General features: G+C 35.7%; 2 protein-coding genes and 1 long non-coding RNA gene across 3 annotated transcripts; 1 reads left to right on the top strand and 2 right to left on the bottom strand.

Moving 5' to 3' along the window:
- Positions 1-603: 603 nt before the first annotated feature.
- LOC147523377 (putative nucleoredoxin 1) lies at positions 604-2,875 on the top strand. Its single transcript, XM_086598360.1, has 4 exons — positions 604-738; positions 837-1,316; positions 1,394-1,873; positions 2,084-2,875. Exons 1-4 carry the CDS (start codon positions 655-657, stop codon positions 2,756-2,758), a joined length of 1,719 nt encoding a protein of 572 aa, XP_086454486.1. The 5' UTR covers positions 604-654; the 3' UTR covers positions 2,759-2,875.
- On the bottom strand, positions 2,082-4,887 carry LOC147523376 (uncharacterized). The gene is made up of 2 exons (XR_015216030.1): positions 4,423-4,887; positions 2,082-4,252 (listed from the first exon to the last, which is right to left on the bottom strand). It is a non-coding gene; the product is annotated as an uncharacterized LOC147523376 (long non-coding RNA).
- A 1,065-nt stretch (positions 4,888-5,952) lies between these two features.
- MDAR4 (monodehydroascorbate reductase 4) lies at positions 5,953-14,490 on the bottom strand. The gene is made up of 7 exons (XM_086598346.1): positions 14,290-14,490; positions 14,153-14,204; positions 10,448-10,528; positions 9,512-9,630; positions 8,683-8,902; positions 7,415-7,533; positions 5,953-6,851 (listed from the first exon to the last, which is right to left on the bottom strand). Exons 1-7 carry the CDS (start codon positions 14,407-14,409, stop codon positions 6,120-6,122), a joined length of 1,443 nt encoding a protein of 480 aa, XP_086454472.1. The 5' UTR covers positions 14,410-14,490; the 3' UTR covers positions 5,953-6,119.
- Positions 14,491-14,987: the final 497 nt, after the last annotated feature.

Raw genomic sequence — 14,987 nt, 5'->3', positions numbered from 1 at the left:
CTTGGACCTTCTAAATCTTTAATATATAGAAAAATAAGGGGTTGAGTGAATAGTGATTGGTATGGACGTAGGGGCATTTTGGTAATTTTATAATTATTTTTGTTTTTTTCTATTTTTTTAGGGGTAAAATTGTATTTTAAAACAATTATCAAATTTGTTTTCTAGCAAAAGTGTAGACTTGGTGGGCTCCAGGGTGAGAAAAATGATTGCACATATAGAGATAAAATAGTAATTCACTTCTATTATAAATTTAAAATTAGAAAAATAATAATAGTGGGGCTTGAAAATGTTCTACGTGATAGGCACGTGGCATGAGGCTAGTGTAAAATTGTAAATATAATTTGGACGGAACTGGGGTTGATCAATGCCTCAGTGGTAAATGTCCCCGTGGCCCAGTTTCACCGTATGAACATCGACTTGACGCACGACTGTGTCCATTAGTGCAAAGGAATCATCATCCAAATGAGAAGTTTCCTGAAGTTTTCCTTGGAGAAAGACCTCAAAGTCGGTCAAGAAAACTTATTGGCGAAGAAAAGGTAACTAAAACCTCCTACAAATACCTAAGGCTGGCAACAGGGTGAGTGTAGTAAAAAACAGAAAAAAAAAAAAAAAAAAAAACTAGGCACAGCACAAAATCTCTCTTCATCAAGCGAAATGGCTGAAGATAAACTTCATGATTTGCAATCTCTACTCTCTTCCGCAAATCGCGATTTCCTTGTCCGCAACGACGGTGATCAGGTAATCATTTCAGCTTCTACTATAATTCATACTAAAAGTAAGCTATCAACAGAGAATAATTGTTATCTATGTGACTATGTTCATTTCATAATTTGCAGGTGAAGATAAATGATTTGAGTGGAAAGACAATTGGCCTATATTTCTCAGCATCATGGTGTGGACCATGCCGCCGGTTTACCCCAAAGTTAATAGAGGTTTATAACGAGCTCTCATCCAAAAATGATATTGAGATCGTTTTTGTATCTGCTGATCGTGATGATGAAGCGTTCAATGGGTACTTTTCTAAAATGCCATGGCTTGCTGTCCCGTTATCCGATTCGGAGACGGGTGAGAAGTTGAACGAGCTCTTTGGTGTTGAAGGGATACCTTGTCTTGTAATTATTGATGGGAGTGGGAAGGTTTTGAGTGATGATGGAGTGAGTATTGTAAGTGAGTATGGAGCAGGTGCATACCCTTTTACACATGAAAGGATTAAAGAGTTGAAAGAAGAAGAAGAGAAAGCTAAGAAAGAACAAACATTGAACACTGTCTTGGTTTCTGGCTCACGAGACTTTTTGATTTCGAACAATGGAACTCAGGTAATAATTCTAGCCTGACATACATGTAATAGTTAACAATTTACTTAACACTTGTAACATATTTTATTTATTATCAGGTGCCAGTCTCAGAGCTTGAAGGAAAGATTGTTGGTTTGTATTTTTCGGCTGCTTTTTTCCCACCTTGCATTGATTTTACTAAGAAACTTGTGGAAGTTTATAATAAATTAAATGAGGGTGGAGAGAGCTTCAAGGTTGTGTTAATCTGCCTCGATGAAGATGAAGAAGCTTTTAAACAAAGCTTTGAAGATATGCCATGGCTGTCATTGCCCTTCCAGGATAAAAGTTGTCGTAAGCTGGCCAAGTACTTTGAGCTTTCGGCACTTCCTACCTTGGTCATACTTGGTCCAGATGGAAAGACTTTACATCCAAATGCTGCTGAATTTATAGAAGAGTACGGAATTCAGGCATACCCCTTCACTGCAGAAAAGTTGGCAAAACTAGAAGAAATAAAGAAGGCCAAACTTGAAGCGCAAACACTTGAATCAATTTTGGTTGAAGGGGATAGAGATTTTGTGCTTGGGAAAGATGGTATCAAGGTAAAACTGGTTAGATTATTTGAGTATATGATTCTAGGTAGAACTCTTTATTCCACGAATATATTACTAGCGTGACTGGAATTGATACTTTACTGTCACACTTTGCTACCATTATCCAACCAAAAGATTCCGATTGATGGTGTTAATTATTCATTAACTTTTTAATTGACTTGTTATTATACAGCTTTAACCAGATTTTCTTCATCTCAGATTCCAGTATCTCAACTTGTTGGCAAGAATATCCTTCTTTATTTTTCAGCACACTGGTGCCCTCCATGTCGTGCTTTCCTACCAAAGCTGATCGAGGCATACCATGATATTAAGGCAAAAGACGATGGATTTGAAATAATATTCATCTCAAGCGATCGCGACGAGTCATCTTTTCAGGACTTTTTCTCAACCATGCCATGGTTGGCACTCCCCTTTGGTGATGACAGGAAGATATCCTTGAGTCGCACATTCAAGATCCATGGTATCCCCACTGTAATAGCCCTTGGGCCCTCTGGAAAGACTGTCACAAAGGATGCTCGAGAACTTCTGATGATTCATGGAGCCAATGCTTATCCTTTCACCAGTGATCGCCTGAAGGAAATCGAGGTAGAAATTGAGGAACAGGCTAAGGGGTGCCCTGAGAAGATTCAAGATTCAGCGCACATAGAGCATGAGCTTGTGCTAAGTCGTCGAAGGACTTACATATGTGATAAATGTGAGAAGGAGGGAAAGGCGTGGTCATATTATTGTGGTGAGTGCGACTTCGATCTCCATCCAAAGTGCGCCTCACTAGACAGAGATGAAGGTGCAAAAGTTGACAACAGTAAGGATAGCGCTGAACAAGCTCCAAAGGAAGGATGGACCTGTGATGGTGAAGTCTGTTACAAATCTTAGAGTTCTGTTTCGTTCCTATCTGGAAATTAATGTTTTGTGTGAACGTGTCATTGTGATCTATCACTTGCTTTGTGTTATGGAACTTATGTTTGAATAATCTATGGAAGTTAAGCTGTCTGTATAGTATTTTATGAGCGTGTTAACCATCTATCACTATGTGCATTGTTTATGAAAGCTGAAGGGGTATAGTTTGAGTGAAGGAGTATTCTGAAGGTGTATTAAAAATAGCAAAAGTTGGTGTCTCATTGTAGAAATACAGAACATATAGGTACGGAAAGTATGTACAAACTGTACAGATTCAGTGATTCACTGCCTGCAATCTCTCTTTTTCTCCATTGCAAAGCAATCTCTTTTCTCTTTTCTCTTTTCAAGCTCCGGAGAATAGGAAGATGGTTCACGAGATGCCTTTAGATTATCTCTATTGGCTATCTATATGGCTCCTTGCTCTCTGTATTTGTGGTCTTGTGTAACGTGCTCGGATCAGATTTTCTACATCCAACATAGTGGATGGAAGTTCAAATGGCCAAACAAAGAGGGCGATAACATTCTTAGTGCTGCCAAACACTTTTTTACATCCCATTCGTGTAGGTTCGTAGTACTACTTTGCAACTATCAACACTGCATGATATGATGATAAGATCTTTCTGCGACTATCCCTACACCTCCTTGAAATTAAGATCCCCATTTCATTACTCATGTTTTATACCTTGTGCATTGTTGGAACATCTTCAACAGGTCCTTATTCCCTCCCCAAACAAAAAAGAATGAGAGAGCTAGATAGGAAAACATGACCAGCTACAAGACATCATCATGGATCGAATATTTCTCATCTCATTCTGAAAACTGGAAGAGGCACTCTTGTTTTCCAGATTTCAGAGGCTAGGTCCTTCCCTTATTCAGCTTTCTGCCTTTCTTATGAGAACTGGTAAAAAGAAACACCTTCAAAGAGAAGCATGGGGACTGATAACTGGATTTAGATTGAGCACTGCAGATTTGCAGTAGAATTTGTAAAGTGGGGAAAATCACTTCCCCTTCCCAATGGACTTCATTGCAATACTGAATTTCCATTTTTCACCTAAAACACATTTATCCAAAATACAAATAAATGTAAACTGATCTACTTAATCACAGCATTGGATTATTAGAAGTATAAATGGCACTGATGCACATGAAGGTGGTCACTTCTTTCACATCATTAAAATGATCAAGATTTTAAATCTCATTCTATCAGATACGTTAGAAATCCCCTCTGGGTTAATAGAGATCTACTTAATCCAATATAGACAACAGGAAAACAGAAAGTGTTTCGCAGAGCAACACTCCACAAAAGTCACAATAAAAGCTTAAAATATTTCCAGGTAACTCCTACATTTGAACATTCAACTCCTGAAGATAAGGTTGCACTCATGTAGCCAGGTTGAAGTAAACTACATCAACAATGTGGATTAATCACTTAAACCATGTGTATCACTGAAATATGAGTCTGTGACCAAGCTGTGCAAATAATAAATTTACTCAAAAGACAAGACTTTAAAAAAAAAAAGCATAACAGATTAACAACATTTCAAGTTTTACAACATTGCAAAAACACGAAAAATAAGCTACATCAAATTTAGCACTAATATAAAAAATTTCCAAAATGAACAAAACTGGGAAAAATTCACCTTCTAAACAATCCCAACCTTAGCACCAGCTTCTTCAAGAGTTTTCAGCTTCTTCTTTCGAAACCGCTTCCTTAAACTTCTTAGGCAACCTTCAATCAACTCCTTAGCTTCCTTCAATGCCAAACTAGTCACTACTTCTAACCATAGTACAAAATATCCTGATATATCGCGATATTTGTCGATATCTATCCAGATTTAAGAGAAAGATATATAAATATCCCCATATGTTTAGAGATATATACGACTACAAATATCGGTGATATTTCAACGATATTTTTGATATTTGTGATATTTGGGGATATTTGACGATATTTGGAGATATTTGGCGATATTTTGTATATGTAACAATTTTATTTAATATTTACCATTATATTTCAAATAAATATAAATAATACATCATGATATATTAAGAAATATCTACAATATCCACGATATTTGTCGATATTTTAGATATATTCACGATATTTGCATGTGAAACAATGTCAAATATCTCCAAAGAGAGAGATATATCTACGATACATATCCATAAATCAGAGATCGATAAATACCCATATCCTGATATTTTGTACTATGTCATGATATATCAAGAAATATATATAATATCCATGATATTTGTCGATATTTTAGATATATCCACGATATTTGCATGTGAAACAATGTCAAATATCTTCAAAGAGAGGGATATATCCACAATACATATCCATAAATTGAATATCGATAAATACTCATATCCTGATATTTTGTACTATGCTTCTAACAGCTTTAATCGTCGCAATCCTAGCATTACTAGACACTTCCTCAATAACAACATCAAATTCTTTCTTCTCATAGCCGCTTAAAAAAGCGGCAAATGAGACCCAAGCCAATCGACGGGAGTTAGCTAATAGAGGGTTTTACCAATTGTTGCAATTTTTTAATCAAGTGAGGAAATTGGTGGGAGGTGTTACAACCTCAAATTTCTTAGTCTCTATCTCTCCTCTCCTCTCGGGTTTTTTTCTCTCTTTAGTTAACCTATGTTGTTCCTTTTTATACTTCCCAGCAAACTCCTCTCAGCCCTAGTTCTCCCTTTCCATCCTCCGGTCTCTCTTTGGCCCATTCAACTGCCACACCCAGACCATTAGGCCCAATGGGCCTAAATAAGGCCATAACAGGAGGAATGTAAATTTAGGATTTTTACGGAGTGGGGAAATTAAGAATTGTTTGGGGAATGGGGTGGAGTGTGGAAAATGTTGATGCTGCCATTTTTTTTTTTTTTTTTTGTTCCTGTGAGAAGGGTAGTGTGAACCTCTCACACTGATTTTCTAATACAATACTGTTTTATCGACAAAAAAAAAAAAAAAAAAAAAAAAAATAAAAAAAAATAAAAATAAAAATAGTGGAAATTATATATTTTCAAGAAAATTAGTGGAAATTATTTTTGGAAATGTTTGATTTTGTGTTTAATCAAGTTGTTGAGATGGAGGGTAAAATGGTCATTTAAAAGTTCAACACCATTGAACTTGAACTTGAATCTGAGCTATAAACAGTATAAAGAGCCAAATTCGGGTGATATAAATGAAAACAGATTAATGATATGGTATCATCAAGTATTTTAAAATCTTGGAAACCTGTAGATGCTACAACAAGAATAAGATTGCAGACCCATGACCAGTATTTAGAGCTCATGGACTTCTGTGACTCAAATAGAAGCTTTTTTTTTACCACCTTCGACGTCTCCTTCCATACCAGTAAGCAAACAATGCAATTGAGGCAGCCACGGCAACTCCTGCTGTTGCATGCCAACCATACATAGGCTTCTCCAACACCACTGTGGAACTGGGTACGATAACAGTTGGTGGTTGTGTTTGCGGTAGTTGCTGACTAAGTGACACTGCAAAACCAAGACCTTGTCTTTCTAGTTCAGTGATGTCTTCGACAAGAGGTTTGAGTCTGGTTGCCTTGGCTATTGCCTCATACTCCTCTTTGGTCCCTCCCTCGAGAAAAGACCCCACAAGATGACCCTTACTCACCCAAAATGCGCCAAATGTGCTTCCTGAGAAATCCCCATAGTGAACAACTTCCCCTATGTTGTCCCCATAGAACTGCCAAGACAACGTGAAAACTCTCGAGTAGAAGAAAGGCAAGTAGTCGAAGTCAGCCACATTTGATGGATCCATTATTGCAGCAACAGCGTGTCTTGCTGATTTCCTGGCTGAGTCCACATGCTCAAGCCTTCGTATCTCACCAAACATTTTGACTGGAAATGCTGCAACATCTCCAACAGCATAAACTGAATTGTTGCTTGTCTGCATTCGCCCATTCACTTTGATGCCACCCTTCTCCAAAGTTAGCTGACCTTCAATAAGACTAGTGTTTGGACGGATACCAATTCCCACCACAACCATGTCTGTTGGTAGCCTATTTCCATCCTTAAGAACAACGGCAGTCACCTGCACAGGGAATTGAACAATCTGATAAACATAAAAAACAACACTCATTCAATAATTCCAATGTACTAATCATATTATGCCAATGAAGCCAACAAATAGATGCAGACAATTAATATTCTCCCTCTGATCTTTAAATTTCAATGGAAGGTCATCTGGTCCATAAATTGGCATCCGTTTAGATGGATACCAATCACTATATGGGCTATCTCAAGTGTCCGTCAGGAATGTGGTCAGCATTTAATCACCAATCCTCTGTATGCTGTTCAAGCACTCAATGAACCAAAGTGGAAGCCCTGAAGTTCGACAGGAAACGCACACACATGCAAAGATAGGTAATTACAAAAGGAGTGCATATATTAAGGACAAGTCAGCGGCTATATTTTCTCCCTGACCAGTTCAAACTCAGTACATTGAAAAGTCCATTAGTGTAACAGCTAACCTTACCAATTCTAATTAGCACTTAGCAGCACTCCAGGCTCTCATGTTGTTGGACAAAAAATTCACTTTAAACCAAGTTTGAGTCTTTAATTAGGAGGTAGAATATGATGTGTCGCAAAACTTACCTTTCCGTTGGAGTCCATTTCAAATGAGGACAAGACAGTTCCTTTTGTAAACTGCACCCCTTTTGCCTTGTAGAAATCCTCATAGTAACTGGCAATCTTGGGTGTAAACAAACGGGCCACTGCAATGACATAGCAACCAGTTTACGTCAAAACATTGTAATCAACTGCAATACATCTAACACGACTACGAACACAAAAGCACATTTTATCCAAGTAAACTACGATAGGACGCACCTCGAGTAGCATTCTTGACAGAAGTATTAGATGGGAGTAATTTTGTAATTTACGAAACAAAATCTTGTTTAAACCGGAAACAAAGCAAAATTTTCTAAACTTTTTTTTCCCACATTATAAAATCTTTTTCAGACTATTGGATATTCCACAATGGCAAAACGATATTAGAAAGACAAAAAAAAAATGGGGAAATCACTATAACTAAAACAGAATGCAGATGGTGTTTGTCTTCAGAGACTAATGACTAATCATAAACAGCAACTAACAAATTTCCAAACAGAAGAGAGCGAGATATACGCTTGAGTTTATCTCTCATAATGTGTATCACACTACTACAGGTCAACATGAGACCACACATTAACATTGACTTGATTAAAAATTGTCAACGAAACGCTTCTGGGCAGATGCATCAGATTTCAAGTGCGAGACAAGGAAAGGAAAACTAATGTGCCTCAGAAGTGTTCAGACGGGTGACTACACACCTACACTACATAGGTGTTTGCCTTGACCCAGATAAGAGGCACGCAAGTCACAATAGATATGGTCAAGGCATTTCAACGATACGGTTTCAATGACCTTGCAGTACATTTGACCAGGTTTTTTCTTCTTCTTCATTATTTTTTGGAAAATTTTGAATGCTAGAAGATAAAATAGTGATAATGGAAACTTGGACTTCATCATCAAGGATTATAGCTTCGGATGTGGTCAACATACAAGATCTTGTAGTTTATAGAAACGAGCTCAAGTAATAGAAACGGTCAAGGGAAAGGACAAAAGAATTGAAAACAGCGGATGAGAGTATTTGATCCAAAGACAGGATTATGGACTGATTTTAGAAAATGAGGAAGAATGACTTGTTTGTTACGTCAAGAGAGTTCGAACATTCAGTCATTGTTAGTTGTGATATGATGTGTGATTTTAGCAGCTATGGAAAAAGAAACGTCAATGTTGTTCATTCCATCACTATAGATACATTATATATTCTTTAGTGTACCAAAATGGAGTTTAACTGTTTAAAACAACAAAGTACTTACTGCAATGTGCTTCTGGAAACACCATTGTTACATTTAACTTGTTTGTGACCAATGATGCAGCACACTCCATGCCTACGTAGCCACCACCAATGACAACAGCATTCCCACCAACAGATGATTTTATCACTTCCACAAGCCTAGTTGCATCGGCTAAATTGCGTAAATAACATACATTTTCAGCATTTGATACATTTACGCCAAATTCTTCAAGTTGCAAAGCCTACACGTAAAAGATTTAATACAATAAGATTCAAAATGTTGCAAACACCTTCCAGATTCTAATTTTATACTCTTTGGTATGGGAGAGTGAACCCTTATGCAATGTTATACAGACACAAGTCTGTCAGTGGTGTCGAACACACTTAATCTCAAACCTTATGCTGACCCTTTGTGTTATTTTAATATGTCAAGAGAGAGGTGAATATTTTAGACAATAAAACACAACAAAAAATAAATAAAAATAAAAATGTAGGTTAGGTAGACAGGTTCAGATAATATGGTGTTGAATTAACTCATTCAATGGAGGGGTGAACATTTTTAACCATTGGTCTATTAGGGTCTTTGAGATAAGATGTTATCCAACTGAATTTTGTTAAAATATATGCCATTAGTAGCTCAAAATTTTCAAAAGAATAGACGTAGGTTTGGATCTGAAGTCTTATGCATATGAATTCTGACAAATGAGTATGATTTTTTTTTTAAATGTCATGTCCTTTTACATAGACTAGAACTTAACTTGCACAGTTGATTATGAGAAATGATATTCACCGCCTCCAGCAGGGGAGAAATTATTTTATAAGTTTTATAATTAAGTAACTAGATCCAGTACCCGAGCACCTGTTGCAATGAGAAGAATCTTGTAACTTATAGTTTCACCAGTCGCTGTTATCAATGTCTTTCGCCTCACATCAACAGACTTCACCCGCGTTCCAAGAACTAATTCAATTCCTATGGGAGAAAAAAGACAGTTAGGAAAGGTATGTCTGATATAACAAAACACAAACTTCTTTAGATTATCATATACTGCACTTAGGTAAATTACCAAAGCAAGAGGAAAGAAAAATTGCAGAGAAAAAAAGGAACCAAAAAATAAGCAGCAAGAAGTGAAACAAATTTCATATAGATTAATTAAATTGAAACTAGAACAAAGCTTGAAGTTCAAGCCCTGCTTGGACGTCAGTTTATCACGCAACTAAGCACTGGTATCAGAAGAGAATAATATTTTGAATAGCCATCACCATAGACCTAACACTAACCTTTACCCCAGGAAAAAATTCTTTAGAAATAGAAAGATTTGTAAACTAGTACCATAAAATCAAGGGCCACCGTCTCAAGTTAGTAAGAAGTAAGCGGGCCTTAGATCCCCAATTTCTCATTATTTCATTAACAAGTTGATTACACCTTACAAGTAAACGACTAAGCCACAGCCTATGGGAGAAACCAAAAATAAAACCTATAGCAAGAGTCTAATTAGCGAATATCCTGTTTCCAGTCTATATGTGATTAACCCCTTTTGACAGTTGCAGGATGCCATCGTCAATGTAATGGCCGCATGGCAGACATCATTCTTTAACTATATGCAGAATAGTTGTAGCCTCCTAATACAATTGATGCAAATAATCCAGAACTGGATTTTAAGATGATCAAGAATTTCGGATGATAAATTCAGACACATATTGGAAGAGGGGAGGAGAAACAAATGTAAGAATCACCATAAATTAAAAGCTAAATAAAGAGTACGAAGAATAGAGTTAAGGAAATGTACCCTGTTCCTTGTACCATTTTGGAGTCAATCTCTCCTCATGAGCACCTACACAGGTGTGAAAAGACGGAAGACGAGCTGGAGCTGGAAAAAGATAACTCACATGAGTTTGCGGAAACAAGTTAAAACACAAGAAATAAAAGTTGTAAATCCTTGATGATTTTTTTTTTTTGAAGAGGTAAACAATCAATCAATATATATATATATATATACTAGATTTTGGACCCGGGCATACGCCCGGAATCTATTAAATATTTTGTGCGCTGAAAAGGCTTTACAAAATGTCTCACACAAATTTTTGAATCAGAATATATTTTTATTGAAAATAAACCGAAATATGTTAATGAGCAACAATTAGTGAAAAAAAGATTATGGTGCATAAGTACTTAGAAACTAAGGGATCAAATTGAGATAACCTATTCAAATTGAAATACGTTAATGAGCATCGAACCTTGATAAAACTCATCGACTTCTTTTTATTGTTAGGTTTAACAATAGAAATTTGATTGAAGTTTTGTGAGAATGCCCAATATGGCGAAGATAATATTGAAACTACTTGAATAGCAAGGCATTCTCAATCACAATAAAAGAATTGTAATAAACACTACTTAAAATGCAAAACAATATTTATCGAGACATTTATTCCCCCTACATATAATACAAACATGTTTTAGGGTTATTAGTTCAATGCATTTGCATCAAGTTTCTGATTTTCCATTAATTATTCTTTGAGGTTAGTTTAATGTAGTACGTTGCATCCAGTTTCCAATTTCTCATTAATTATTCTTTGAAGTTAGTTCAATGCAGTTGCTTCAAGTTTCCGATTTCTCGTTAATTATTATTTGAGATTAGTTCAGTGCAATTGCATCCACTTTATGATTTATCGTTAGTTATTCATTAAGGTTAATTCAGTACAATTGCATCCAGTTTTCGATGTTTTGTTAATTAGTATTTGAGATTAGTTCATTACATTTGCATCCAAATTCCAATCTCCCGTTAACTACTATTTGAGGTTAGTTCAATACATATGCATCTAGTTTCTGATTTCCCGTTAATTGTTTTTATAGGTTAGTTCGATAGTTTACAATTTCTATACAGTTTGCATACATGTAAGAGTCTGTTTTTATAAACTCACTTTCGTTTTTGGTTCCTAATTACTCGTAATTACTCATATGAGAAGGCTAAAAAAGCAGACATTTATGCTTTAAGGTCAGTGCGATGCAGCTACATTCGACTTTCGATTTTCAGTTAACTATTTTTTGAGGTTATTTCAATGCATTTGTATCTAATTTTTTATTTCCCGTTAGTTAATATATGATTTTAGTTTAATGCAGTTGCATCAAGTTTTTGGTTTTCCGTTAATTATTATTTGAGGTTAGTTTAATGCAGTTGCATCCAATTTCCGATTTTATATTAATTGTTCTTTGAGGTTAGTTCAATGCATTTGCATCAAGTTTCTGATTTCCCGTTAATTATTTTTTGAGGTTAGTTCAATGCAGTTACATAAAATTTATAATTTCCCGTTAATTATTCATTTAGGCTAGTTCAGTGCAGTTTCATCCATTTTTCAATGTTTCGTTAATTAGTCTTTGAGATTAGTTCATTGCATTTGGATTCAGTTTCCGATTTCCCGTTAATAACTCTTTAAGGTTAGTTCAATACATCTGATATAAAGTTAATTGGGACCAAAATACTATTAATTATTTGAATACTATCAATAATTAATCAAGGTTAATTATTCATACTATGCTATTGATAATTATTCAATACTATTAATTATTTGAATACTATTAATTATCAGAATAATTAAGCTAAAAATTAATTATTATGATATTAAGATTAAAACGACCAAAATACCAATCAAGAGGACGTACATGTTTTTGAGAAAATTGGGACTACCGTTTTAGTCGCTAACCCGTTTTAATTTTCTAACAAATTGTTTTAATTAAGTTTTAAAAACCCGTTTTTTTCAATTGGGAGAGAGATCATGTTTTAATAGGAGAATAATTATCGTTTTAATTAGATATGCTAGATTTTTCCTTTTCAATAGGGAAGGAATTCCCATTTTAATAGGAGAATTAATGATTTCCGCTTTAATTAGAAGTGCTAGAATTTGTTTTAATAAAAGAGGAATTCCCGTTATAATGGGAGATGACGTGGAATTTTAATAGAGCTCGAAAAATACTCCTTGTGGGAGCTTTAATATTAAGATATATATATATATATATATATATATATATATATATATATAAAAGCGATAATTACAATATAGGATGAGATATACTACTAAGAACCGAAAAACAAAAGACAACAACAAGGAAAAACAAAAATACAATAGCAGTTAAACATCTCGGACGATATCCTCCCAAGAAAATGCAAATGACCCGAATGGTATCTCCTTGAACTCCTTCCACCGCTTACACCAAAGGAAAAACAATCCTTTGATGTGAAGAATCAAATGTGCAACGTCAAGGCTTCTATCCTCAAAATGTCTCCGGTTTCTTTCCAACCATATACCCCATAGTATCGCAAAGGAAATGATACTCCACAACCTCCTCTTAGTGCGGGTGGGGGACCATAGACTAGACCACGTCATCAAAATATCACAAACAGACCGAAGACACACCCAAGTGATTGACCCAAATTGAAGAAAATAGTTCCAAATGGCATAAGAAAAAGGGCAAAGGATAAGAGTGTGAGCAACGGATTCTCTTGAATCATAGCAAAAAGGGCAGAAATTAACAATAATCATTTTCCTTTTCCGAAGATTGTCAATGGTTAAAATTCTACCCAAAACTGAACACCAAGTGAAGAAAGACACCCGAGACAGAATTTTAGCCCTCCAAATGAAACTCCAAGGATAGACAAGAGGTGATAAGATATGAGGTTGGTTAGGTGAAGAAGGAGAGCTGAATACCATGATCTAATAGTAAATATACTTTTGGCATCATGGGCCCAAACTTGTTGATCATCTTCGAGAGTGATATTAGGCGGAGACCCTAATCTCGCCATCAAGGTAGCCAAATCATCAATCTCCCAATCATTGAAAGTTTGTCTGACATTCACAAGTTTCTTCGATTTTTTTTAAATGCAATGCCAATACGTAGCAAACAAGAACATATAATCATGCATACATGATGATGCATGAAAGAGGTCAGACCATTGTCTTCAAGAACATGAATTTATAAGTCAGTTATGTTCACTCAACCACATTAAGCACATATTGTCCTCTTTCATGTAATATAAACCATTGGTTTATTATGTGTGTCCACTGAAGCATAGATCTAATCTATCAGTCAATTATGTCCACCCAAGCTCCTTGTAACCAGTCCTTTATTACAATAAGAATGCATATCCTACATAATGGGACTGAAAAATGGTAAGGCATCATTTGATCCTTTGCGGTTGAGATATTAATACTTTGTGACGTACTTACTACAGGAAGTAAGTGAGTGAAGGTGAGGATCAATATTCTAAGATACTCTAAATGTTCAATATTTAGTGGTTTCCTTGAATCCAACATCAGATGTAACTTAGCGTAAGTTGAACAAACAAACTGGAAAAATTGTTAAGAGAAGTACATAAACAGGGAGATATTATACTTGGAAGAAAAACTGTAATAATAGTAAGAGGAAAAATGATGAAAGGAAATAAATAGAACAAAAAATCATAAGCTATTCCCAGAAGTAGTGTCCTATATTCAAATACCTTCTGGAAGTAAAAACCCTTTGCTCAATGCAGGTCGTTCATAAGGCACAACCTGCGAGAAACAAAATTTCACAGCTAATATGGTTCTTCTTCCTATAAATCGAGAGAACAGGCAAGCAAGAGGAAGAGGGACTTACTGGTTCTTCAGAGATGATGCAGAGTTCACCATGAGGTATACCTCTTTTAGAGAATTCAAGTGCTGCATAACCAGCTGCAACACCCCCTCCAAGTAATACATACACAAAAGCTCGCCCCATCTCTCGAATAAAAAATCTTTTTTATATTTTTTTTCAACTCTTTTTCTCAGCTACAAGCTCTTCATCTCTTGATAACTTGAGTCAATAACGATATATCAGCACAAATCTTTTGAAATATCGCTGTGGATAACAACCATTGGGGAATGTAACTTCTAGTAGCAGTGCTCACCAATTTACTACTTTACTCCATGCAGCTAGAGATGATGAAAAAACTAAATTACCAATGCTTAAGTTAATTGAAGAATTTTATTAAAACCAACCATTACATTTTGTTCCTCCTATGCACTCTGGGTCTAGGCACTCCCCCCGCCCAACTACCGCCAAGCGTTTTTTTAGAACATTGCCTGCACCTCATTTAGAGGGAGAGCACAGACTAACGAGGGAGATCCTCTAATTTCTACAGTAAAGCCAATTACATTCTAACCCAGCAACTACTTTTTTGTTGCCTTGAATAACTCTTTGGAAGAGTAGAAACCCAATACCATATACAAGCCTTCATGGATGTTATACAGAGGAAAATGAAGCCAATCTCATAATTTCCTCAATGCATCCATAATATACAGATGTACATCCAGTAT

The sequence above is a fragment of the Coptis chinensis genome, chromosome 1 (assembly GCF_015680905.1).
Source record: "Coptis chinensis isolate HL-2020 chromosome 1, ASM1568090v1, whole genome shotgun sequence".
NCBI lineage: Eukaryota > Viridiplantae > Streptophyta > Magnoliopsida > Ranunculales > Ranunculaceae > Coptis > Coptis chinensis.
The sequence above is the reverse complement of the archived record's forward strand: the minus strand, read 5'-3'. Positions and strand labels throughout refer to the sequence as shown.